Genomic DNA, 27,869 nt, shown 5'->3' with positions numbered 1-27,869 from the left:
CTTACATGTACATGTAATTGAGAACTACATCACTGGCATATTACGACACGGCAAGTGGAATGTAAGGATGTTTCGGTTTCTTGGTACTAGAGGAATCTGTGTTCATTTCCTTCCCACTTCAAATTCCGAATGGGCGTGTGCCCACTGACTCATGGTAAAGGTATTGTCAGTCTGTCACCAGTCAAAAATGTGTCACTTTGCCATATTTCAAATACCAAAGTCACCTACTGTGTATTTTTACAGAAATATTTCTGAATGATTATTGTAGCCTAAACAAAATAGATTCGTTGAACAACGGTGTTTGTCACTCAGTGCTTTTTATGTTGTTATTTACCTTTTAGTGCTTATGACAGAAAGTTTCCTTGCTGTTTCAGTAGCAGGGTATATTTTTACAGGGAGGGGTTGCTAGCCCTTCCCCTTGAATGTGTACCTCTGGCAGGCACCTCCTCGAACATACAAACCCCCATTTTTACGTCCCTTCCAAAAGCTAAGTGCAGCCCCAACCAAAATACCCTTCCCAGGATTGATCTTGGGTCTTGCTGATCCACTACTAATTTACGTTGTCTGCTAGGACCTGATGTAATAAACCATGATAGAACTTTAATAGACAGTAATGCTGCGCTGACGGTAATCCCAAATCACCTGCCATGTCTGTAATAGCAGACATTAGTAGTAATCGTCTTTGGAAATTACTGGAATCTGGCTGAAGCGACTCTAAATGACACACCTTGAGTAATGGGTAACTGCAGGGAGGCTTATCCTCACATGCCTTCTGTGTAGTGTCAGATGGTTAATCTACAAGCAGATGTTAGGGATTTCTGGTGACCAGGCTTCCCTTACAGTGTTTTTCTTCTGGTGTTTTGGAAGCTAAGGCCAAACTGATTTGATTGTATGGATGACATCCTCTGGGCACCCCAAAACTACTACGAGCGTGCGAAGAAAAAAAGTCTTCATTGTGACTCAACTTGTGACATCTATGTTGTCAAGAAAGTTGAATAAATGACTGAACACACAGAACATTGTATACCAAACAATAAATTCTTTATTTTTGTTCTTTCACATTTGCTTCTTTGACTTTGGGACTTTGATATGCTACAACTTAAGTATCCAGTTTCCAATATTCTTTGTAATTTACGGCATATATGATTTGCTCATTTTGCAGCTTCTTTGTATGATTTACAGTATGGACGCAAAATTGTTTTTGGAACAGACGAAAATTGATGCACGTATGGATGTCATCCATACTAGCATGGCCTTATTCAATCTTGTATCTGATGTTGAACAACAGTGTTTGTCGCTCAGTGCAAACACTGCAAGAGTAAAGCTGGACTCGTCGCCCACGGACGAGTCCACCGACGCTGAACTGATCGTCCGGCAGGATGTAAAGGAGCTGATGATGATCTGATGGAGTCAGGGATGGAGGAAAAGGAGGAAGAAGCTAAAAGCCCCTTTTACCACTGGTGTTGATTGGATGGATGACTAACAACGAGGACAAACAATATCTTCAACAAGGTCTCTACAGTGTTCCCCAGATGCGAAAAACATTAACACAGAGCTTGGTTCTAGTCTGTGCATCTTCTTGAATCAGGGCCAAGATGCTTTTGAACTTGCCTGGAACCATTGAAAGGAAGAGAAGAGAAAAACAAAACATATGACCAGAGAAGCTAGTGTTTAGGACTAACACCAGGTGTTTTAGGCTATCTAAGGTGATTAACCGTAAGGGAATGTTTCCGTCTTGTCTAGGGGAGGGTGCTTCAAGTAGCTTCAGTCTTCGGAAAGCTTGTATTCCCTGGGGAGTCAAATAAAACAAGGTGATGATTGTTATAGTCCACTCCAGGTGGTGGGTAAGCATTGTTCCCAGCCACACCTGTAGTGCCCCCATTGAGAAGGTAATTTGTCACCAGCCCCTTCCCTTGTCTGTGGTTTTGACAGTTAGGTGACAAGTACTGTAAATGCTTTTAACCCTTGTCCTGCTGGACTTTTTTTACCCTATAGTAGTCCCTGTGCTGGGCTTTTTTGACCCTATTTAAAGGAGGGGTACTGCTTTAACTTTGCTATTTTTTTTATACTTTGCCCACAAATAACTCTATAAAGTTATATATCAATACAAAGCTAAGAGTCCCTACTTTTCAGAAATATATTGCAAATTTTGCCTGCACCTACCTGTATTGATTGATAATGGCAATAAATCAATAAAAAACCCTTTTTTCAAAAAACATTTGTATTGAAGTATCTGAACCATATAAAAAGTACCAATATCAAAGCTGCAGCATTCCTGACACATCCTGACAACATCAGAGCTATATCTATGATGAAGAAGTTCAACCAGGTATCTCATCAGGTAGGTTTATGACCATACAATGTCCACGGTGCTGAACTGGCTTTTCTGTAGAAAAGCTGAGCCATTTAGAATTAGTATACTTCTTTCTTTACCTCTATTACAATCACTTTCCTACACATCAGCTGAAAGCTTACAACAGGTATTATCTTTGGAATTCCAAACAAAGTAATATTATTGAATACAAAGGTAATAAAGATACAAAAGGCAATAAAAAGTACATTATTCCACAAAGTTTCCATATACTGCTGCATAGCACCAACACAGAGGTCTCTACCAAGACTACAATGTTGCTGACCAGTCTTGGCAACATCAGAATGATACATGTGAAGAAGTAAAATACACAGGTATTGTAACAGGTGAGTACATGTATATGGTTGTAGACTGCCCTTGGTGCTGAACTCACTTTTGAGCAAAATCTACACTCTCATACAGAACAGTACACTTCATGCTGTAGCCATAGAACAATTGACATTCTAGCTTTCTATACATGAGTGGAAAGCTTATAGTCTAAACTTTCTTGTCATATCAACATACAGTTGTTACAATCTATACTAAAGGCTATATCATAATAAAGACATAAAAAGCAATAAAAAGTACATTTATTCCACTATGCTTTCATATGCCTTTGTATAGCATCAACACACAGGTTTCTACGAAGACTACAAAGTTTCTGACAAGTTTTGACAACATCAGAATAATATATCGTATTATATGTAAAGAAATACGAATTGCAGATATTATAACAGGTAAGTATATGGCTATCAAAGTCTGAGACTGGTCAGCCCAACAATAGAAATCATGCACCACTTCCCCGCCAGCGACCACGTCCACTACCTCCTCGGGTACGTCCACGCCGTCCTCGGTAAGTGCCCCGAGCTTTTCCACGGCTAAAAGTAGCGTCAGCGCCGCTTTCAAGTTCATCAGCAACGTGTAAAGGTCCCTCTCCGCTTGCCCCGACATGTCTTCGAGGCCGATGTTGTGACTCCCCGTCTTCGCCAGAACTGTCACTGATTTCAGCGGAATTTTCGCTTGATAAAGGATATTCCACCACTGAAACGTTCGTGAAAATGTCCTCTAGAATGTCTTCGACCATGTACTGATCCATTTTGGCGTTTAAATACCGAAATTGCCGCCAGAAATACGGAAAATATCGCCCCGAAAACATTCCAGCAGACGACACGGCATCATGGCGGCCTCATTAACATAATGCCTCATTATCATATCTCGCAATGCATCTTGGGCTGATTGCGTAAGAAAAATTTTGACCCTTGACCCCGTCCATGCTACAAGACTATGTTACTTCCGTGTTCTTTGCGTTACGCGCCTGTGCGACGCTTCCATGCCGGAAATACCCCCAGCGCCTATTTATAGGCGGTCCGCAGGACCCGCACATTATGTCTAGCGCCTATATATAGGCGGTCCGCAGGACAAGGGTTAAGTTTGCGGCGGTTTAACCTTCACATTCACAGTTTTGGCTGTAACCTCTTCAACGCGAGCTTAGAACCACCACAAAAATTCTTGTTCTGTCTTCTGCCCACCTACCACCTTGTTTCAACTGCGAACTAAAAGCCACCGCGAACACTCCGTTTTCTCCCTACCGCGAAATTAAATCACTGTAAGATTCAACGTATTTACAGTATCACGAGGTCATTCCAGGTCGATATGTGTTTTGTTTTTTACAGCTCAGAGAGTAGGTATCACACCTGCGTGTTTTGTACACACCGGGCCCTTGTGTGGCACAGTTTATCCAACATATTAAGGGCACGGTCAGTAGATCTGTTTGTCAGCAAAGCTTTAGTCGTTTTCGGACGCGGGAGATTTTCCTGCACGCACAGTCGAAACCTGACAGTCCAACTGTGAGAGGAAAACGAAGCCCGGAGGCAGTCCAACTCAGGGCTTTAGTCAGGATTCTATTTTAGATGCGATGCAACAAAGCGATCAATCAGGGGAAGTATGGAGGGGGAGTCTTGGTCCTTCCACAGTGAGGAGACTTGGAAAATGTAAGATAAAAAGTCAGAGGGTACCCATGAGGGGGAATTAATCATTTTTAGACATCGTAATTAAAAGGATTTTTGGTCAATTGGGATGGTCATATCAATATTATTCACATTTTATCTGACATGATTACATAAGTTTATGTAAATACTAGCAAAGTATTATCATAGTTAGTTGAAGGTTTAAGCATATTATGGTCCTCAATTTACCGTAGTGTGGTGGTCGCAAATAATAGCTTGATGGGCTAAAATGCACTTAACTAGACCCCTGTTAACTTTTAGATTTAAAATGCACAAGCTAGATCATATTGTTCAATGGTAATGGTGATGTGCTAAAGTTATACAAGGGTTTAGTCTGCCTTGAGAGTTGTAAACAGCATCTTGTATTTTTCTGTCATTGGTTGTCAAGAGAAGCTGGGTAATCTTTGTTTCAATTGGACTTCACTGTGTGTACTTACTATCCCCTAGGGCTCCACCCATGGGCTGGGTACTGACCTACTATGAACAGGCCCCAAACAAGCCTTGCTTCAAGGATATATACTGTAGATCATGAAATATCTGCAGTGGTTTTGTTATATTCTTTGTTGAGGCATCAAACGTGGATACTTGGGTTTCTTTGACTTTTATTTCAGAATCACAATAAATGCACGCTCAAATACGGCCCTAGTTTGCGCTCGGGTCTAGATTCGCATCTTTCTTTCGGATGGGGATGTAAAGCCAGCGTCCCAGTATTAAGAGCTTATGGTACCAGACTTCTGAAGCTACCTAAAGAACCCAGCACACGTATAGGAGTAGGAGTGACCCAGTGTGCTTTGCTAAAATACACGAGCTGAGCGAAGCCGCATTTCACTTCGAGCTAACATAGATGCGTCATGCTGTGGCCACCTTTATCTTTAAATTGCAAGTTCTGATCTTCTAGTTAGATTGATCTTGGTATCGTGTAGAATATTGTTTCACATTCTCAAGGTTGAACTCTTAGTAGTCTTTTGCAGCTCTGCTCTTAAATTGCCAGCAAAAGTTCCAACAAAACTCTTAGCAACACTCCACCCCCAAACATCAGTTCCAACAAAACTCTTAGCAACACTCCACCCCCAAACATCATAGCACAACTTATCTCAATTGGGCACAGCATACCAACACTGACTACCATGTTGTTCTAAACTAGAGGCCAAATTGTTGTGTAGCCATGGGAAATACACTGTAATGTCAATAGGCTTAGCTTTCAGCTGGTTATCTGGTAGACTTTCTACCAAGCCTGGGAAAAAAATCTACCTCCTAATAGTGAACGCCAATTTGGCAAAAGTCCAGGCGAAGAATTCTTCTGTGTTCTTTGATTTGATGCATGACTGTACCTTTAGGACTTGGGAAGGCTATCTGCTATTCAATTAGACAAGGGATATTATTTCAGCATTGTATCATATTATTCAGGTCCAGTCAGCTGGCTATTTACCATGTGGCGATGCAGAAAAAAAGTTAGAAGATAAAAGTCCTTCCTGCACCAGATGGTGCATAGGGTGGCACCCATCTGCCTTTCTATAGCCCTTGGGCCACACAACTTTGTGCAATCACTACAGCAGGGGGCTAGTCCACTCGTAGTTGTGTGTGTTCAACTCCCATACTCTTTTCCAAATGCTGATTGCTAATCAGAGAAAGCAATATACACTACCATTTTTAAAGTCTTTGGTATGACACGGCCAGGGATCAAACTCACGACCTACCGAATGCAGTGAAACACTCTAGTCACTTGGCCATTGCACCGGTCCAACAGTTTTGTTAATGCAGAAAAGATGAATGCAAAAATGTATATATGGTGATTAGTAGATTGTTTTTTTTGTAATTGTTTTCGAGAATTGCAAGCTAAGCAATTCATCCAACCTTTCTATTATTATTAAGTGGCTGTAGTTTCACTTCTTTAATTCTTACTTAAACTTGTTGGTTTCTTGGTTGCAAATGGAAGTGCAGTATTCAGAAATGTGATTGTCCTTGATATGCATTGATCTAAAATCTTCAGTTTATTATCAATTACGATAATATTAATAACTCTTTTCCTTCTTCCATTCCAGACCAACACACCACATCCATGTGCAAAAGCGCTGTACAGTTATGAAGCAGAGGAACCAGGGTATGTGTTCAAACCTACATGTTTATCTTGTTTACTTTCTTCATGTATGGAATGAAACAAACAAACAAACAAGTACAAAACAGAGGAACCAGGGTAAGTGTTCAAATCAACATTTTTATTGTATTTCCTTTCTTCATGCGTGAAATAAAACAAACAACAAAAATTACAGTTATAAAGCTAAGGAACCAGGGTAAGTGTTCAACCCACATGTTTATCGTGTTTCCTTTCTTCATGTATGTAATAAAACAAACAAACAAACAAACAAAAAACGATTACTTTTATAAAGCAGAGGAACCAGGTTAAGTGTTCAAACCAACATGTTTCTTCATGTGTGCAAGAAAACAAAAAAGAAACAAAGGTAATGGCTGCCCGCTGCCTCCAACTACTTCTTTTACATGCTACTTCTCCGTTTTATAGCCTACAATTGAACCATGAGGTGAAATTAGGCCTGAGCTCGTCTAAATCATGCAGATTGAGTGGCCCCTGGGCAAGAGATGAGAAGGGCTTGTCAGGATTTGAAGTGCGTGAATTGTTAAGCCCCCATAATGTAGGATGTAAGAAAATGGAGTCACATATTCTCCAGGCCTCTTGTGGATGTGAAATCTAATATGACTACGTTGTATGCCTTATCCTCATAGACCTATTCGAATAAAAGATAAAAGACTTGGCTATGCATCTTATTCTTTAGGACCAATTCCTCAAGCACTTGGAATAAAAGATAAGAATTTATGTCATCAGAACTTGAGACAAATCGTAAGTAGTCAATAAATAATGCACAAACCATTAGTATCATATTGACATTGTAGTGTCTAGACTATCCTCTTGTAAACAAAATATTAGCCAGGATGTAAGTTTGATTTTTAGTGTTCTCTGAGGAGATATATTTTACAGCTAATCTTGTCAGGCTCAGTCATAAAACAGTTGGTGGAATTTGACAAAATACATGACCCGAAGTTAGTTCACATTGTTTGGCAAGGGGCTAGTGACTACTGAATCAGAAGTCACAGTGGAGATTGAGAGAGCAGATTGAAATCCACCTCTACATAAGGACCACCTTGGACATTGTGACCATTTTTTATGATCCCATAGACTGATGGATTTTCCTATTGATACATTAAGAATCTTGTCTATGGCGACCACCTGTCCACACAGACCAGATTTTATCGGTCCCCGAGTGGTCTTCTTGGGCAGGTTCGACTGTAGTATGATATCTCTTTAGCTCCAAGAGCAAGACTAGAATTCTAGTACATTGTAGTTTTAAAAAGTGATTGTATACAATCATGTAAAGTCTGTGTTTTTCTCTACAGCGATTTATCTTTCAACAAAGGAGATATAATAGCATTACGACAGCGGATAGATGAGAACTGGTACCAGGGGGAGCTGAACAGTCAGTTTGGCTTCTTCCCGGTCAGCTATGTGGAGGTCATTCACCCGCTGCCACCTGACCAGCCCACGGGCAAGGCCAAGTACAAGTTTGACGTCACCGACAACGAAGAAGACAAGGACTGTCTAACCTTTGAAAAGGTGAAGTGCGAACATTCTTTTGTGAATTTTCATTCATTTGCAAATAGAAGTTTATACAGGATTGGAGGAACGGGCTCAGATTGTGACAAATTTTAAATGGGACTGTGTACAATAAAGGTTTCCAATGGGCAAGTGCAGGAAACAGCCAGTCCAAACATTAGCCAACATCTAGCCTGGTATCCAATCAGTGTTCAAATTTTCAAGAAAATTATTAGCAAGAGCTCTGATTGGCTTCATGGCTTGCATGGTTTTCTGTGTAATGCAGCATGGTAACAGGGTCCACAGTTCCAATTATTCAGAAGTTCAATCCCAGTTACACTGCTTTTGGAAAATATATCATACTCAAAACGATAAATGATGTAAGAGTTCAAAAGTTTGATGTAACCTTCTCCATGCTGCCTAACTTTGTAACCAGTAGGGAATTGGGTGCCAAACGGCTACTTCAGTGTGCTAAGGTTAAATTGGTAGTTACCTGACTATATTTTGCAGGGAAGCAAGGAGCAAACCAGGGCTAGAATAGGATTGAAACAAGGCTATATATAGTATTAGTCAACCCCTACCCTTACAAAGTCTCTTGACCTCAGACAACCCTGGACTTGATACTTGGTGTAGTGAATTGTTTCCAGATCAGGTGTAATGGCATTATTATCCCCCCATGACATCCGAATTTCGTTTTTAGCTACCGACTTCCATTACAGAAACCCCGCTGGCTTTGAAAATTGCCAAAACAGCCGCTATGAATAATTCACTAGAGTAGGTGGCCTTTTACTACATGTAAAAGATCATAGGAGAACCTCTGTGTGAAATGTGAGAGTGTCTGGCTAAAAATGAAATTTTGTAAAGAGAGACTGATAATATAGAAAAGTCTTACAAAGGTGTAAGGTAATATGTGCCTATAAATCAAGAAAGAGAATCAGTCAAGTTTAAGTGTATACAAGGTTGTCATTGTACACCAGTAGAAAACTTTCCCCGTGCATGAAAAATTCATGTCGTGATGAATTTGCTAGCAGAGAACAAGCGGTTTAGTAGATTACAGGTAAATTGAAGGACTCTCTTGGTACACACTCTGCGGGACTGGTACGCTGGTACACTAAGTTACATGTTGCTAATGGTTTAACATACAAATACATAGGGAAAACAAATGCCCTGTGCCTTTGAAATTTGTAACAAGAACACAAAATAGAATGGCAATATTTGTCAGCAAATATATCTGTTTTTTCCCTCCATGAATTATCATAGCATTTTTTTCATTGTGTTGGGATGAAAGTTATTGTACCTTACATTTATTTTCAAAACCTTGACTGTTGGACCTGCTGACTTAGCACTTTTGATGGTTGCATGAAAATCTGCACTGGCCATCAGTTACTGATATATACAGCCCATAAGAGTTATGAATGGTCCCCCGTGGGTTTTATGAATCATACCCTGTAGGTTTCAAAGGCAGATTTTTAACTCCAAGACCGTGAAAGATCATGACCTGTACTGATTGGCAGTTTGTTTGATACCAAATACGAGATATCGGTTTATGATATTAAGAACTGTAGATCCCTTTGGCAGAAATTTAATTTTGTGGTAGGGAGAAAATTTACTGTTTGCAGTGGTTTGTAGTTCGCGGTTGAAACAAGCGGATACCGGTAAGCAGGCGAAAGACAAATTCACAAAACAAACATTCACAGTGGTTTCAAGTTTGTGGTGAAGACATTACCATGAAAATCCTGAAAATTTTAATATTAACAGTATTCTGTATGTTTTGGTATTTTTGTGAGAACGACCTAACCACATACAAAATTATAACAATCCAGCAGTAATAATTTTTGCGATTTTGACTTAATTCACACATATTTAACCATAAAGAATTCCAGTGTGTGTGTGTGTATATATATCACATCTCATATCACCAGAATTTCGAGCCAGCGACAGTATCAGATTTCCCTAAGGTTACCCACTGGCATTCAAACTGGGTCTTGGGTAATGCAATATGAAATGTGATATACACTACTATAACTTTCCTACATGTACCTTGATTCTGATGCCAAGGTCGCTTCTAAGTGTTGTACTGTAAGTCGTGTAATGTTTACTTTATGTTTACATGTAAGTTCACATTTATTTGGCAGTCACTTCTCTACAAAGCACAAACTTTACTCCTGCAAATTAGCACCAGCATTATCATTGCGATGCTCCTATTGTTGCAACCGTACCCTCAAAGATACAAATGTACTACAAACTCTTGATTTTCACCAAAATGTTGCTGCTGCAGACCTAAATGAATGTGCAGCATATCCCTATCTTAGAACCTTGTAATACATGATAATTGAGTAAGGTTGGCCATTCCTTTCAAGCCTAGCATACAAAGCACTGAAACAAAACCTTGTAAAAGTATGTACATAAATTTGTTTTAAATTATCTTAAAAATTTTCTCCACCAGAAATTCACAAGGGTCTATTTTATAACCATGCAAAGAAAACAGGGAACAGAGCAGCTGACTCTTAGAATCCCTAACTTTGATCCTGGGTCTCCTTTCTGTACAATTCCTCCGCTCAGGGCAGGCAGGGCCTAACAACTCACACATGTCCTTACGCCAACTAAACTGCTGAACTCAACAAATATTGACCAAAATTGGAAAGTCAAGTCCCGTCCTCTTCCTTCTTACCCAAAAAGTCTCAAGATTTGGCAAAATTTTTAAAGGTTTTTAAAGGAAAATAAGGTTTTTCAAGGATTTAAGTGTGCACTTAAATCATATTCTCATTTTTGAGCCCTCCACTGTGCAACGCAACTCTGTGGTCAGCCCTGAAGAAGTTAAGTTTCCATTTTAAAGATTCTTGACACACAGGTTAGAAATTTGAGTAATACTTGCGTGGGTGTTGTATAATGAATGGACTAACCTTTTTTTCCTTCCACCACAGGATGAAATTGTGACAGTGATCCGACGGGTCGATGAGAACTGGGCAGAAGGGATGATCGGAGACAAGATAGGCATCTTTCCTATTTCCTTTGTGGAAGTGAGTGAATTCTACCTTCGCACACCTGTGCACTAAATGTACAAATGGAACACACCATGTAGGGTGGAGGGAGATTTTTCTGCAAAAACACTAAAAAGTTGCTTTATGTAGAGAAAAACAGTGAAATAGAATAAAAGGAATACTTTTTACAATAAAGTGGAATTTAATTTAGTAAGTACAAGGTTTGAATATTGTTACTGTGCGCATGTAGATTCATATATGGCTACACAAATCAAATGCCATTTAGTTCCCTGAATTTGAAGACAAAGCAAAAACTTAGCTAGAGACAGTTGGCTAGATAAAAACTTGTCATGTTCACTCCCTAAAACTGAGTGTACCAAGGTACAGACTTTCTCCTCAAACTCATTTGTTTTGGTATATTTTGTATGTATTTCAGTAACTGCTGATGCATGTACATTTTCATATGCTAAAGATGATATGTCCTTCATAATAATCTGAGGCTAGTTGTGTAACCCAGGCTGTACTTGTAAACAAATGAATTGTTACATTTTGCTGCTGTTTGTCATGATTGCTGACTGTGCCTTATGACATTTTCTTCTACAGATGAATGAAGCAGCAAAGAGTCTTATAGACAGGTAAATATGGTTTGCAGAACTTATTTTAAGCCTAGCAAGTGTTCTGAAAAAGTGCTTCCGCCCCTGAAGTACGGTATTGCCAAAAACAGTAAACCACCTGGAAGCGTACATGGTAATCAGTGACAAATTTGCATATCATGAGCATATATTAGCTTGAGTGAAAGATGAATGGCAGGGTGACACATTCTACAAGGATGTAATAATCAAGTATTTGTAAAAACTTTCTCATTTGGTTTGTTAGTAAAAAGTTCCAACTACAGTAGAAGTTTGCAATTTCGTTCATTTCTTTACATGTCTGTTTTAATTCTTTACAACAGGAAATCCAAATCTAGAAATGAATCAACTGATGCAGAACCCAATATGTAAGTTCTGGTTTTGATTTTTTAGCATGACCGTTTTAATCTCTTAATTTGTTGATATTGTGATATACATTTTCTAGCATATAAGAATAGGCTCTTCCAGAGCCCCAATAATGACAAAACTCTTGCCATACCTTATGCCTATTTTTATTTTCCTGAAGTTGATACATGTAGATTTGTGGCTATACAAATAGTTTTCTGCAGTGTTCTTGAAAGGGACTTGACTCATGGAATTAAAGAGACCTCCGCCTCTGAGGTATTGCCAAAAAACAGTAAACCACCTGTGCATGGTTTATGAATTCATGACTATACAAATAGTTCTCTATTCTCAAGTCACTGATGAAAAACAGCGGATGCTGTTTGAAACAACAAAAAATGACAAATGAATAGATAAATGCTGATTGTTTCCAAATTTTATCCAATTGCTTGTGTAACTGTTAAAAGTTCTCTATTTATATCAGGCAGTCAATGAATGGATGAACAACATCAGTTTATTACATTTTATCGTTTTTCTTCGTCTTGCCTTCCCGTAGTCAAGCCCCAACTAGAACAGATAGCCAGTCTCCGGAGGATTCGCCGTCGTCCAGCGCGGCCTCCGGGAGCCAGGCAAACTCCACATCCAACCATGACAGCAAGAGCAAGAAGGACAAAGCCAAGAGACACTCGTTCACACTCCTCACCACCTCCAACAAAGCTTCTCATCCACAGAGTAACCACAGGTGAGAAATTATAGGCTGAGGGCAAGGAAAACTAGAAAGGCAACATTTGCAAGCAAATGCAGCATATTTCACTATGTCGCACAATATAGTTAATACATACCTGTGGTATGAACTGAAATATGAATACAAATACCTTGGGGTTTTTTTGTACATTAATGTTCAGATGACTGCTAAAAAGATTGATACAATATGTTAAGTTATTTCCTTACTTTCAGCAATTAAAACAACATGAAAAAACAATCAATTTTGCAAATTTCATATGGCAAACGTTAAGTGTAACTTATAGGAAAACCTGTAGAAAAGACCATACATGAATGTAGGATTCTTCATTGTCTCACACTTAGTTACTGTAAATGCTGAAATTTTCACATTGGCTTAATGTTTGTGATGTTCACCTCTTCACTGGTAACTTATAACCTTTGCAAAAATGCTTGTTCTGTCTCCTGCCCACCTACCCCCTTGTTTCAACCATAAACATTCCATTTTCTCCCCTCCATGGAATTACATCCCTGCAAACAAAAATGCACTTACTGTATGGACATTAATATATGTGGCTGTGAATACTGAGTACATTTCAGTATTTATGAACTAGCGTATAACTTTGCTAAAAGGCTCTTTGGTACATGTCTGTGCTCTCCACTTTATACATGTAACCCAGCCTTATATTATCTGTGTATGTGTGTACCTGTAGTCATTGCTCTGTTGGTGTCTTGCTCTGTGTGGCCATTCTAACTCTTGCTTGCTGCTTTATGTCTTCTTGTCCCTCCTTGCAAAACTCTGGAACACAATCTATGGTAAGTACTTGGTGTCTCTGTTGATTCTCCTTTTCTCCAAGTTAGACTGATCACATAGCCCCCCCCCCACACCTTCGTCAAAATGTAGAAATGCAAATATTTGATGGCCATGCAGCCATGCTCTTATTGGTTGAAAGGCTAATTGCAATGCAATCATTGGTTGAACAGCTAATTATGATTGACAGAATACGTCTATTACATGTACATGTAGAGCATAAACGTATCTGATGATGATTAGCACCATGGCCACCTCATCTCCCAGCAGATGTTTGGATGGAAAACCAAAGTGTTTTGTGGGGTATTCCGACGATTGGTCTTCATCCAGGATTTGACCAACACCATTTGGTACAAAGTTGGTGAAGAATGTGTACCACAGTATTGACCATGTTTAACTCTGTGGCATTGCCATCCAGGGGAATAAGGCAGAATTTTCTTGTCAACTGGTACCACTCAACATGTGACATTTTGGGTGTAAGTACCCTGCATGACAATACTACGCAGTTTCACATGGCCAGTGACTGATATGATTTCTGGGAGAAATGAGTTTGATGGGGGTGTTGAAAGTAGTAAATACTTTCTTTCTCTCCCTACTGAGTGTGAATTGTTTTTGGCTGGTTCTTGCAGGCATTCCATGGAGATCAGTGCCCCTGTGCTGATCAGTTCCAGTAACCCCACCGCTGCCGCCAGGATAGACTCCAACACTCTGTCCTCTAGTGCACCATCCTCCTCATCACCACCTACTGCACAGGTAAGAAATTTCACACACCAAATACCTGTCACACACCTGTCAGAACCTTCACACACACCCGACGTACGCTGGTAGAAACTGTGTCTGGTACAATGCAGAACTATATGACTATGTTGTATGACTGAAACAGAAATGTCTGCTCAATTAGCATACACACACACACAGACACACACACACACAAGCAAATCATGAAAACTTTTTCGTCGACACTAGCTATGCTTATGAACACATACATGTACATTTGTACCCTACATCCGTAAAGTTTCCATGCTTCTCCATTAACAGTAACATAGACTTTGAGGCCTCACTGCTCTTCGCTCAAAAATTCCCAGCGTCTGTAGTCTGATATGATCATCGATCATACATTTACCTTTGCCTGAGTTGGGTCAGGGATCGTGTCTCAAGGTTCTCTGAAGAAAATTGACCTTTCAAGTCTTACCATTGATTTCCTTGGAAACTCTGCAAGGAAGATTGCTTGGTACATTTTTGTTTTCAGGACAAAGTCTTCACCGGTAAAATGAACGACCTCAAACTGAGGACAAAGCATGACTCTTCTTTTCGTTAGCTAGTGGTGTAATCACCCAGGTCTGGGCATGACTGGAAAAAAGTCGCATCATCCTATCGAATGGTGATGTAGAACATGTAAATCCTTGGTACCCATGTATGAGTGAGCTTAGGCGTTAGCCTCAAACATCAAACTTATGTACATAAAAGAACCCAAAACACTTATGGAGAAGAGTAGAGGTGACCTGCTGTGCTTGGCTAATAACTTGAGTCATAAAGCAATATTAAGGCCCAAAAATTTAATTAGTCATTTCTATACATGATTAGTTCGAAGAACACTATCGCACTGTATAGTGACGTCCATGATGCAAAAATATGACGTTGTTGTAATGTGAGAACTCACTGAAAATTGTTGCTGGGATTTTTGTAGTCTCGCGAAACTACATGTAAGGAGATCATTGTATGACACGTTTTTGTGAGGTTTTAAAATGCTCAAAGTATGAAGCTAATGAGCTGTTAGTAAATGTCACTACCATAAAGATTTCAGTTTTTTTTTAATTTCCATTTTTTTGGCCCTAATATTGCTTTGGGCCCCTTTAAATAAAAACAACCATGAAGGTTGGCCCCCTTTCCCCTCCTACTGCGAAATTAAGCCCTTGAACTTGACATGATTTACAGTACGTAGATGTAAGGGTCCTTTTCTCTCATAAAGACAACATGTTCCAATGATTGCGCCCCAGCCTTCACCCTCTCTTCTACCCTGTCACCTACGCCAAACTCATATCGCTGCTTCCACCAGATTTATCCCCGACTCTGAGTAAAACGGGAAATATATTTGCTGCCCTGATCCCTGATGTGTTGGAGAAGAATGAGGGCGGCGATCCTCGGCTGACCCCGGGGCAGACGCGCCAACAGTATTGTCCTCCCCACCTGATCCCCACATGTCACTCCTGACCTCACTTTTGATTGACAGCCTCGTCAGAGGTCACCCCTTTGTTCCCGCTGACATTATGATGAACGACTTTCATGTCAGGGAGCAGCCAGATTCTTTAAAAGGGACAGTCAAGCATAGGCTTGCTCTTGTTCCCAGCAAGGCTATAGACAGTTGATGGTATCACAGAGATCATTTTCAGCGTGGATCAGATTTGATGTGCTTTAGGGATGACTTACTGTAAAGGCATTGAAGTTTGCGTGGTTTTAATTTCGCGGTATGGAGAAAATGGAGTGTTGGCGGTGGTTTTGAGTTCGATTTCGATTTTAAAACAATAGTAGCGCTACAGAAACACTGGCGAAAAAAGTTTGCGGTGGTTTTAAGTCTGTGGCAAAGAGCTTAAAACCGCGAACATAAAAGAACCACGAACATTTCTGCATTTACAGTATCATCAGATAAAGGTGTTACAGATGGAGTCACAGCATAGATTACACATTCCAAAGCTTTGTATTGAAAATTGTGTGGGATGATATCTGATCTTATCACCCTGAGTTACTGGTAATACCCCGCAAATTTAAACTAGCATTGTAAAAATTCAGACTACATGAAAAAAATATCTCAATTTACTGAATAAAACTGAAAACTGGACCTGTATTTGGAGTCAGCTATATTGAGACTACATGAAAATTTAACTAAATTCCTAATATAGAATTATTCTAAGCAGCCTCTTTTGAAAAACGAACATGAAAGGTACATGGACCAAAATTAATGCATAGCACTACATAATATGTTTATTTCAGTGAGGAAGTATGTGACCAAGATAGATCTTGCTGCATAAAAAATGCAGGACTTTTTTTGTTGCTATTGCTCAGCTTCTACGTGTAATGAACTATTGTAGAATGGAACTCGTTGCCACCAAGTACTGTAGGAGCATCCTCATTAGCTTTAAACAATACTTGCAGCTAGACATGCAAAGGTTAGGTTGACAGGTCATTCAGTGAAACAAAACCAGCTGCAGCATTGTGCGCTTGTGTTACGCCAATGCACAGTTCTACCAGCTGTATTGATATCGATACAGAATCAAGATATTTTGAAGGATAGGTAATAAAGATTGTATGACGTTTCCCTTCCCTACAGGGAGCAGAAGCAGCCGCTGTGGTCGCTGCCACTTCTCAACCTGAACCTGCCCCCACTACAGGCACTGCCACTGTGAGTCTGCACCCTGTCTTCAGCTGCACACTCAGGCTACACCATTTTGATTTCTTGGTTAACAGAATTTTTAAAAAAAATGCTAGATTGGAAAGTCAACAGAAAAACAGAATCTCAGAGGAAAGTTTGTACTTTGGTGCACACAATCTCGGGGTGAACAGGGTCAGGTGCAAGTTTTCACCCCAGCCTTCTGTTTTCATGATTTTTTTGTGTGCTAAGATTTAAAAAAAAAATCCATTAACCAAGAAATTTAATTGGTGTGGCCTCAGATATGAGTCCTTTTTTTGCAATGCCTCATGGGTAGAGGCATTTATTATAGATTAACAATGACTTTGAAAGACTTCTAGAAATTACAGAAATGTATTGAATTCTTTTGCAAAACCTGATGAGTATAGTATTCATAAAGAATAAATTTTACATCTCTGAAACTTTCAACACAGTGAATTATATTATTCTGTCCTGTGCCATGTACTATGTTTCTACAGTTAATCAAATTTTAGCCAAAAAGTCTTTGTTTGAGGTTGAAAGATTTCCTACCAAAATATGAATGCAAAAAGGGAAGAAAACATGTTTTGTATTGTTTTATTGGCTTTCTTAAGATATTTGCCATTTTGTCTCTTGTCCATATTGTGTTTTCCACTGGTGCATTGCACATTATAACAAAGTGGATGAATACAAAGGTTGTTATACATGTATTTATGATGTGTAAATTGTATTTCATTGATGTGTAAATTGTATTACAGGCAAATGGCCCAACCAGAAAAAGCACAGCGGAGCCGTCATCACCTACAATAGTACCCAACCAGGGGCCCTCCAATGTGTAAGTATAAGAAATCTCAGTAGTGCATATTATATGGGTCATGCCGATTACATTGTACCAATGGGGTTAATGTATTACAAGAATCCATAAAAGACTCAATATTCTAAGTCCTTTATGCTTTTCCAAATGAAAGTGCATTTTTCATCAATATTTCTGGTAAACGTAACTGCAAAATTGCCTGTGACAGGTAGGTATACAAAACAAATACTTGAAAAAATGTATTTTACAAAATATAGTCCATTAAAAAATATATTGTCTAACCTGTCCTGATGATGTTTTAGCCTTTCATCTTCCTAATAACATTTGATAACAGTGCTATACTTGCTATTAATCCATAAATCATGCTAGAAGCCATACAAATGTATGTAAAGAAGAAGTACATTGTACAACATTTTCAATTGTAGGCTAAATGCTTAGCATACACTATATAGTGAGCATATATTTAAGATACTAACACATACAGCAAATATAACATTACTAACACATTTAATTCATGTTCCTTATGCATGCACTGCCACAACAGACTAACTTGTTTCAAACTCCAAACTTTGACAGAAAATCACCCCTATTTTTTTCTTCAAGTTTGGATTAAGATTAATATTGAACTTTTGCTTTCAGTTTTTCTTGCTGGCAAAACAACCCTTCTATGCTCCGTCTCTGTTTCTGTCTTGCGCTTCAGAAAACTCCAAGCAAAAACTAGTGGGAAGTCTTTATAAAGCATTAGTACTGTTACAAACTGGAATGTGGAAGGAGGTGCGTTTGAAGCCTGTAGAACAGTAGATGCTGCAACTTTCATCTCCTATTCCTATTTCAGGTGTGTGGCCAGGCACTTGCACAAACCTCAGCATATCAGGTTGGTTGTATAAAGATCTGGAACTTCCCCCCCACCCCCACTGAAAACCCTACTATAGCTCATGCTGCAGTTTACACTTATCCCACAAGGAGGCGCTTGTAAGTCAATCACTTTGACTACATTTTCTAAGAAGTCACCTTCTGCTATGGTGATGGCTTATCCTCTAAGAATGCCCTCAAGTAAACATTAGGGTTGCTAAGCGTGCACCTTAGCATATCAAGAGGATGAAAAGCGAGAGAGAAAACTTTCTATGCGAAAGCCTGTGTTCCTCCTTCTAGGATAAACGTTAACCCAACTGCAGCGAAAGGTACTAGCTCAGCCTTCCGAACATTCACGACAGCGTAGAGGGTTTGGTTTGACCGTTGCCGTGGTTTCCCGCGACAGGTACGTGGCCAAGTACTCGTACAAGCCCCAGAAGAGCGACGAGCTGGAGCTGAAGAAGGCTGACATCTACCTGGTGTGCGAGAAGATGCAGGACGGCTGGTTCAAGGGCACGTCTCTGCGCACCGGGCAGATGGGCATGTTCCCTGGCAACTACGTTCAGCCGCTCACAAGGTATTACAGCATAACTGGAAACCTCTACTTCTTTACTGTACCTACATGTAAACGAACCATCAGGTATAGGCTTAGGTACAGGTCTGTTCATTTGTGTTCTTCAAGGATGACAAAAGCATGAAGAAACAGTTAACTGAATGTTTATTTCAGCTTCAAGTATCTTAGGACCCTGTCACACTTGTGCGTATATGCAGGTCTGCTTGAGTTGCATATTAGCAAGTTTTTGTTTTAGGTTAAGTTTGCAGTCATTTCTTTGGTTGGATAACTAGACGATGGGCAAAGTAGAAAACAACTTCTCCCCTGCAAACTTTACATAAACCAAAGAAATGTTCATGCGCAACTCATACGCACTTGAATATACACACAAGTGTGACAGGGCCTTTATGCAGGGAACCCATGTTTTTAAGAGGGTCTCAAATGAAGAATGGTGCTGATTTTAAACCATTTCAATGTGTTAATATTTTTTTCCAGGGCTAAACTTTGTGGTAGGAATAAGACATTTTTAGTATCAAAATCAGTCAGAAGGTCATATACTGGTCTGGAGTGTAAGTCTATTCAGTTACAGTATTGATACAGTGATGTTCTGGTATTTTGGACCTGTACCTATTAAATGATTTTCGTATAAATGCATGCATTTCAGGTCTCAACTTGTAATTTTGCATAATGATGTACAAGTAAGCCAAGTAGCAGTATAGTAAAGCCCAGGGTGTCAGAAGTTTGTGGTTTATACTAGAATTTTTGTTGTCATATCCTGAATATCATTACCGCCAGTAGGTCAGAGGTAGATATGTTGTTGTAGAAAATGTTAGCTATAAGGTCTCATTTCTGTATTACTCTGAGTGGATACCCTAAAAGAATCCGTGTCCCAAAAATTGAACGGCTGCATGAACGTGTGTCTATATCAGTGTGAAATTTCCTTTTAGCTAGCCCAGGTGATATCAAGCGTCAAAATGATGACAGCTTGTTTGTAACTGAAGAAATTAGCAGGCAAAATTCGGCAGCCGCGTGCGAGGTCGGAAGTACACAGCCCGGGCATTGTGTGTGAATCGGTCCCGCGCTTACATCTGGAAAGTGGCTTTTTGGGGGTGTAGCCAAGTGCAGATTGTAATTGCTATCAAAAGAGATCATTGTGTGTAGTGAAAATGTTGTCAATTTTTTTACATAATCTAGGGTAACTGTTCTCAACATGGAATGAAAAACATTGGCACATTTCCTATATCTTCATTACGAACGCGCCCATGTAAAACACGTATTATAACATGTAATCCTATGGGGCGAAAAAACTCATGAATGAAACCATAAGTTTCTCAAACGTCCCTATGTGTGATTACAGGGCTGTGACCAGCACCACGCCCACACGCTCCACATCATCGGCACCCGCCCGCCCCGCCTCCTCGGCACCCCCCACCAGACCCACATCCTCCACCCCCTCCGCCAGGACTACCCCCTCCTCCTCAGGCAGACCTGCATCTTCCAATGCTTCCAAGTCAGGAGGGGGACCCCCTCCACAGATAGTGGTGACAGCCAGCACTGCTGCATCTCAACAGGTGGGTAAATACAAGTAAAGCACCTATAACAAAACTACTGTAACAAATCTTCACAGAGCCTTCATTATGGTGTAGTGGAGTCTGCCACTGCTGTTGTTTCCTTATTTTTCAATCCAGCAAACCTGTCTATTGTCTCTATCTATCCCTGTGTGGCAAAGGAGTTTAGTACACCATGAGAAAGGTAGTAGAAAGCAGCCAAAATATCTGTTAAGAAATTGACTGTAGTTGTGCTTAATAAAACAACACTTATGTAACAGAATAGATTTCCATAAAGAAAAAAACTGTAAGTTACTAAAAGTCCGTTTTTTTCCAAAATCAGATAAAGACGACCAATGAATGTATCACAAATGACTTATCAACCCAATAAAGCTATTCAGGGAAGTTTAGGATACAACATGTCCTGTTTGCCTTTCTGTAGGTTCTGGTGGTGAAGACATCCTCTGGAACATCTCGAGTGCCAGTCCCAGTGTCTCCGCCCGCCCAGATGCAGTCAGCGCACCCCCACCGTTCCTCCGTCCCCGTCAGTCGTGTCCCCCAGCCCAGCGCAGCAGTGCAATCCGCCCGGCCTGCCAGCAGTACGTGTGTAATCCACGGCAAGACTACAGTCGCCCAGGCCCGCGCCCTGGCCCAGCCCCAGAACAGGACCGTGGCTCACATGCGCGGCATGAACGGAGCCCACCACCCGCAGGTGGTGACGGTGCCCAACGCGCAAGTGCCGCCGCAGCAGCAGCAGCCACAGCGGCATCACGTGAACGTGCGACCGATGGTCCCGGGGCAGGTCCTCATGAGGCCGGTGGCGACTGTACCGCCTCAGCCGCAAACGAGAACTGTTCCCGTGCAGGCCGTGCAACCTCAGGCGATGCGACACGGCGCAAGAGTCCTGGTCCAGCCCTCCCCCCACGGACAGGGCAACCCCCACCCCCGACAGGCACATTCCCAACACGCGGTGGTGTTACAGAACCCCCCCACTTCCCACACGCCCACGTCACTCACGTCGGCGGCAGCGACCGTCACGCCACCCAACATGACGGCCATGCCTGACGTCGTGGCTACCGCTGGTCGCAGTTCCCCGGAGGGTGCCACAGGGGGAGCTGTTGCTCCACCCAGACCAGAGCGTGTAAGCACACAATCATGAATTATTTTTGGTGACGCCTCAGGGGCGTAGCCATTAGTATAGTACTGTAATTGAGTTAACATTTTGAAAATTGCATGTTTTACATGCATTCCCTGGGGAGTTCGTTTCTGGCAACACCTTGTGTGAACAGTCTTTGCACATAGTAGGGAGGAACTCTTATTTAATCCATGTATAGCTTGTTTGATCTATCTTATAGTTATATAATCTTTAAGAAAAGTCCTTTAAAAAGGGAAAAGTAAAATAGGATCTTACCTTGTACTTGTAGTTTGTTGGACAAAATAAAAGAATCATTGTTTTTTATAGTCTTGTATATTTCCCTTATACTTTTGCAGAAGGACAAGAAAGAAGAAGACAGGAGAAAAGGAGGCTTCATCCGGAGACTGTCCGGTGCCACGGCTAAGAAGAAGACCTCCAAGTCTGGCTCCCCTCCCCCCGACTGCACCCCTCCCCCCTCCCCTGGTGCTACTGCGGCTGTGCCACAGGACGCACAGCAGTTACTCGGTGCACAGGGCGGGGACCCGGCACAGGTAGCACATGGCAGGTAAGGAAACTTGTTACCTCTGGGAAGGAGGTTCTCCTCTGACGGGGGTATTGTTTCTGGTTGTGTTTTTGTATTTCCACAAATCACTCAAGATCCTTTAGATGGATTTGTATGAATTTTGGTATGTGGGTAGTTATTGAGGTCCTGGAGAAACGTCGAGATTTTGGGCCCCCTAGCAGTATTTTCAGGTACTGCAACATGACACCCCCTACTAAAAGTAGTGTTGTATAGTCCATGGATAGCTGGTCAGCCGACTACCAGACAAATAGAAGGCAGATTGCTGGGATTAAGTAAGGGAAGGGGAGGATCACTAACATCTGTTAGGCCAGAGCCTATGGTATTAAGAAATTCACAAAAACTCTCAATATTTCACGGAGGTATGCAATCTTCGATTTCTTGTTGAACCCTTAATTTGTGTTAGATACAAATAAAACATTAGAGATTGCAATGGGGGATTTATGATATGCTGCCTAAGCATCCACCAATCAGATCCTAGGATTTCATTTGTGTGTGTTTCCCCCAAGGTCTGGTTCCCTGCCGGTGGACACAGACGGGCAGCACAGCCCCGAGATCCACCACCACAAGTCCGCGTCCCTCGACTCTGGAGTTGTCCCCTCCCCTCTGGCAGCCGTCAATAACAACAACGGCGGCACCAGTAGCAGTGGGGCTGCTGCTGCAGCAGCTGCAGTACCAACAACTCCCAACAGGAGGCCCCAGACTGCACCCCTAGTCAGGGAGAGGTGAGTTTGTCTACCATGGATCTATATGATACTTATCTTTACTTACGATGGATACAAGCACACAATAGACCAATATTGACTGTCAATCACTATTAGCAGTTCAACTATTGATAACATGGCAATTAGCCCTTTGACCAATGAGAGAGTGGCTGCTTTTTTTATGTTTTTATTTTGCATTCCAACATTTTAACAGAGGTGGGTTTAGGCTATACATGTAATATTCTTTTTTACCCCCTGTAGATAGTTTCATCATGATGGTAAAATTCAACCACATAGTTTTCTTCGGAACACAGCCTTATTTTTACTCTACCCATTAAAAATCAAAGTAAAAAAATGCCTAAGATGGCTTTTGTTGAAACAATTCTTTTTAGTCCTTAACCTTTGATTTTTATTTCATTGATTTTTCTTGTGTCGCGCAGGTTCCGCGCCGTAGTCCCGTACCCACCCCAGGGAGACGCTGAGCTAGAACTGAAGGTCGGAGACATCGTGTACGTGCATAAAAAGCGAGAGGACGGCTGGTTCAAGGGCACCCTCCAGCGAACGGGCAAGACCGGGCTGTTCCCAGGAAGCTTTGTGGAGAGCTTCTAGTTCTTAAGTTCAAGTGTACCAATTACTAGATGCTCTCTTTTAGCAGGTGTCTCACAGGACTGCGTTAAATTGCGCTAGGAAATTGCGGCAACTTTGCACCTTTTTAGTTGCGGTCACACTAATGTGTAAAAAGCATACAAAACCCAAATGAGAAGGTTATTGCAAAATCGCAGTGTTACCTCTGAATGGAAAATGAATGAACAATGATAAAAAATGCATCAAAAAGGATATTTGCAGTGATAAAAGGATGCTCTGTTATGACACTTGGTGCAACATACTATTAGGTGAGATATTATAAAATATGTAAATTGTGCCATTTTGCGAATTGCGAATTTTAACAATATTTTAACAAAATCCCAATTTCAGGCCATTGCGCCGGTTTGCATCACTTGAAGAATACCTAGCGCAATTTGGCGCAATTTAGTGCAGTCCAGCAAGATACCTACTTTACATGGGGATGATGGGCTCTTTGCTACGAGACCACCACGAACATGTAGCTTCTCACCACGTCCAACATGTGCGGGGAACGTCTCACATGCAATCCTAGCTGCTTCCCATAATGGGATAGTCTTAAAAATCATGCTTACGTCACAGTGCTTTTAACATAATTCATGTACAGATCTATCTTCTATCTTGGGAATCTTATATACACTCTTTGGGACTTGTAACAAGTGCAAACTGTGTCCAATCTTCATTATGCAAACAAACATTAATGTGAGTAACGATGGGAAGAGACAGCAATCCGTTGGTTGTAAGTGTATCTTGTGTAGCCACCACCCTGATATACAATTGTGTTGAGGTTTAATTGATGGTGCTAGAGCTATTCTAGGATATCACACCTATTTTGTGAAACCTTGAAATGTCTACCATAAAGCAGGTATCTCACGGAACTGCATCAAATTGCGATCGAAAATCGTGCCAACGTGGACAAATTTTTGCAAATTTTCTTTGTGGTCACACTGACGTGCGATGCACGGGTAAAATATGTGAACTCTACAAACAAAATGGCCCCACCCGGAATATCACATTCTCGGTTTCGGCTCCAAATCAGCTATAAGATAACTTTATTGGGAAACGCAGTGTTGCCAATGAATTAAAAACCAGTGTACGATGAGTAAGATTCATCAGAAAGAGATTTGCTGTGATAAAAGGATATTCAATTTTTTGCGCTCACTTGCGCAATTTCAGGCGACACATTGGCCCCCATTAGCACCGCTCTGCGTATGCCTTTCACAATCTGGCGCAGTCCAATGAGATACTCGCTAAGTAGGAAGGGTTTAAACGTGGACCAGTGTGTTGGAAAAAGTCTTAGGGAAACGTAGGAACATTGTAGGTAAAGAAATCCTGAATCATGTCGTCTTACTGTAACAAAACTGCCACTTACTGCCTTCATGGTATGATAATTCCTTCCAAGACAATGTAACAAGCAATGTTTAAGTCTTATGATATCAGTTTAAGGTCATGGAAAGATGTCTTCAGGACAAACTCAGAGACGAAACTTTGTTACCTTCCATGTTCAGCAATGAAAACTGCAGTATGAAGTGTAATATACAATCATGCATCTCCGTACAGAAATGTATTCTAGTTATGTAGACTAGGGCCCAGGCACATGCTTGGAGTCAATAAAACATCAAACTGTAGCCTTGGAGAATGCTGGGACTGAGGCTACAGTCCATAAAGTCATGATATTTTTTACGCTATTGTAAAATCTTTCCATAGTTCATCATCTGAGAGCAGCTCCCAGAAAGCCAACAGTTGTATATTTGTTTTTAACATACTGTATACTATTTATTGTACGTACATTATGGCATACGTGTATGGCACACATGTACAAGATATAGCACCCATACATACATTCTTGCAATACTAGAGCTGTACATGACCAGGTTGGGATATGCCATTGCCATGTGTAAGAATCGCTGCCAAAAAGATTGTAAACTATTGTATAGGCTATGCAGGTAGCTGTGTAGTTCCATTTATGTTCAACAGGGGCAATGCAAAGGGACCTAGGAAATGCTTAGTACCAACTTTTGTTGTTGTCAAGAAACACTATGCTAAAATTTCTTAAGTCTTGTAATCAACTTGCTGTTTTAGGTAAGGCATTACATGTATACTTTAACCTTCTACTGCTGTAGTGGCTTTTGGGCACCAAATTTGCATTGGTTGCAGGGTTATGCAGCAGGGGTGAGGTTAAATGGCAGTGTACTGAAGACACCTGTGGTGCACTTTGCTTCCGTGATTAGAAAACAGTTTGTAATTTGATCAGAAGTTTTGTATACAAATTTTTCCTGACCTTCGCTCCGTGCATTTTCGCATCCATAGCATCTTGAATAAGGAGGTTCATGCTTCCAGCTGCACATGCATAGCAGAATGCATTGTGGGTAATATGTCAAAGGTGAAGGCCCCTGAGACGTAAACAGTTCTTGCATAGACCATGGTTCATCATGACGTGTTTTGTTTACATCTCGGGCCTTCAACTTTGACATATAACTCGCAATGCATTTTGCTCCGCATGTGCAGTTAGAACCATGAACCTCCTTATAGAAGGACCTTCATGATATTTAGTAATTCTAGCAGTTTTGGTGAACCAAAATGCAGTTTTCTCATCTGTGTCAAAATTATTACAACCTTATGTTCAAAATGTGCCTATATTTATGATACCCTATGAGAGCTTTTTTCCTGTTAAGACATACTTTGGTGTACTTTTCTCTCGCCGTGCCTTGCATTGTGTATTTGCGACCAAAATATTCCGATAGCAATTCAACATTGTTTTTTGCATTATGACACCTCAGCACCATGTAAGCAGCAATGCCAAATGTATCAAATTTTTGTTAAGATCCTGTTTTTTTCTACAACCATGTTAACATGTATGAACGTTTTTGGCAACACCTCAAGGGCGGAGGCCTTTTGTAGATGAATATTCCTTGATGGCTGAATCTGTTTTTCCAGCTTTTATATTGTCCATCTCTGTTCTTGTGAGATGCTGCTATGCTCACCTATCAACTAAAGTAACCATAAGAATCATGAAGTTGCAAATTTTATGCCCAACATTTTCTCACATCTTCAACGAATATCATGGCTAAGATAAACAAAATCTTGAGAAGATGATGAAGGATTAGAAATGAATGTCAGAATTTGCTATTATTTTCTGTAATGATGATGAAGATTCTTTTGATTGGAGAAGAAATTTTACTCGTGACAGATCGAGAGGGTGTAGAAATTTATTCCACCTGTACATGTATGATATTGAAAAGTAGGTGAGAGATGAAAAATGTGTGTATCTGTAGAAAATAGTAGTTACAGGTACACTGTCATTGCCAATCATAGCACTGTGTAATCAATTGTGTTACAAAAATAAACCAATTTTACTAAGAAATAGCCTTGCCTCCTGTATGTAGACTTGAAGAATAATCTTACAGAAGTCCACTAGAATATGTATTTAAATCAAGTACCAACGAAATAAGAACCACCATCATTCAAATAAATAATATGATGATAGATAAAAACATTCAAACAGATAAGTTAAAGAGTAACGATTCGCTTCCTCATATACGTCTCAGGCAGGTTAAGGCCTGTGACAATTTCTGTCGAACATGCATTTCGAACCGCTCAGTGACCGCAGGTAACCTGGCGAGACCGTGACGTTGTCAAAATGGTCCAATCGGGTACAATGTAACGTTTTATTGGAAAAACAGGAATTTACTAAATTTTTGGCATACTAACTACTTTTGGCAGGACTTATGAATAATAACAGTACAGACATTGATCAAACATCTATCAAATATTAACATAAGCAGAGGCTATTAACAAAAAGGGACCCCCGTGGAAGCCACAAAATGGTACCGTCCGAACATGTTCGAACGTTCGAACGGCCCCCCGGGGTGTGGTATGGCGTGAAAACGGCGGGGAATCTATACATCAGCGGGGAAAGAGCAGCAAATTAAAAATCTGTAGTTTTAACCCAAAATTATTGTACAGCAAATAAAGTTGCAGATATAGTCCATAAGTACCCTATAATACTAACTGTCTGCGAAGTTGGGTATTGATACGACCACGCGTTTAACAGTTACAAAACTGTCTTACCATCTATTACGTGACTCGAAAGTGTGACAGGCCTTAAATCCCCGTAGTATGCCAGCTTTAAATGCTATTTCCCCGGTCAAAATCACATGATTTCTAGAAAAAGCAATGAATCAGTTAGTATTACACCTTGCTGAAAAATATTATCCAAGGCTATTTGACCTTAGAAT

General features: G+C 40.6%; 1 protein-coding gene across 3 annotated transcripts in view; it reads left to right on the top strand.

The window, feature by feature from the left end:
* The window catches only part of LOC136436434 (E3 ubiquitin-protein ligase SH3RF1-like), a 63,463-nt gene extending 36,468 nt beyond the window's left edge, over positions 1 to 26,995 (top strand). Inside the window, exons 2-17 of one of the 3 annotated variants that reach the window (XM_066430421.1) lie at positions 6,399 to 6,457; positions 7,765 to 7,981; positions 10,885 to 10,980; positions 11,545 to 11,576; positions 11,894 to 11,938; positions 12,469 to 12,654; positions 14,091 to 14,196; positions 16,769 to 16,840; positions 17,584 to 17,660; positions 18,475 to 18,513; positions 18,898 to 19,068; positions 20,402 to 20,615; positions 21,034 to 21,732; positions 22,083 to 22,291; positions 22,816 to 23,031; positions 23,451 to 26,995. In XM_066430421.1, the coding sequence (XP_066286518.1) occupies positions 6,399 to 6,457; positions 7,765 to 7,981; positions 10,885 to 10,980; positions 11,545 to 11,576; positions 11,894 to 11,938; positions 12,469 to 12,654; positions 14,091 to 14,196; positions 16,769 to 16,840; positions 17,584 to 17,660; positions 18,475 to 18,513; positions 18,898 to 19,068; positions 20,402 to 20,615; positions 21,034 to 21,732; positions 22,083 to 22,291; positions 22,816 to 23,031; positions 23,451 to 23,619 (2,607 nt within the window). In that variant the 3' untranslated portion in view covers positions 23,620 to 26,995. Of the gene's footprint in view, positions 1 to 6,398; positions 6,458 to 7,764; positions 7,982 to 10,884; positions 10,981 to 11,544; positions 11,577 to 11,893; positions 11,939 to 12,468; positions 12,655 to 14,072; positions 14,197 to 16,768; positions 16,841 to 17,583; positions 17,661 to 18,474; positions 18,514 to 18,897; positions 19,069 to 20,401; positions 20,616 to 21,033; positions 21,733 to 22,082; positions 22,292 to 22,815; positions 23,032 to 23,450 lie in introns of all 3 variants that reach the window. The other 2 variants (XM_066430420.1, XM_066430422.1) reach the window with 2 other exon arrangements.
* The last annotated feature ends 874 nt before the right edge of the window (positions 26,996 to 27,869 follow it).

The sequence above is a fragment of the Branchiostoma lanceolatum genome, chromosome 6 (genome assembly GCF_035083965.1).
Source record: "Branchiostoma lanceolatum isolate klBraLanc5 chromosome 6, klBraLanc5.hap2, whole genome shotgun sequence".
NCBI lineage: Eukaryota > Metazoa > Chordata > Leptocardii > Amphioxiformes > Branchiostomatidae > Branchiostoma > Branchiostoma lanceolatum.
Note: the sequence above shows the minus strand (reverse complement) of the source record. Positions and strands in the feature narration are given on the sequence as shown.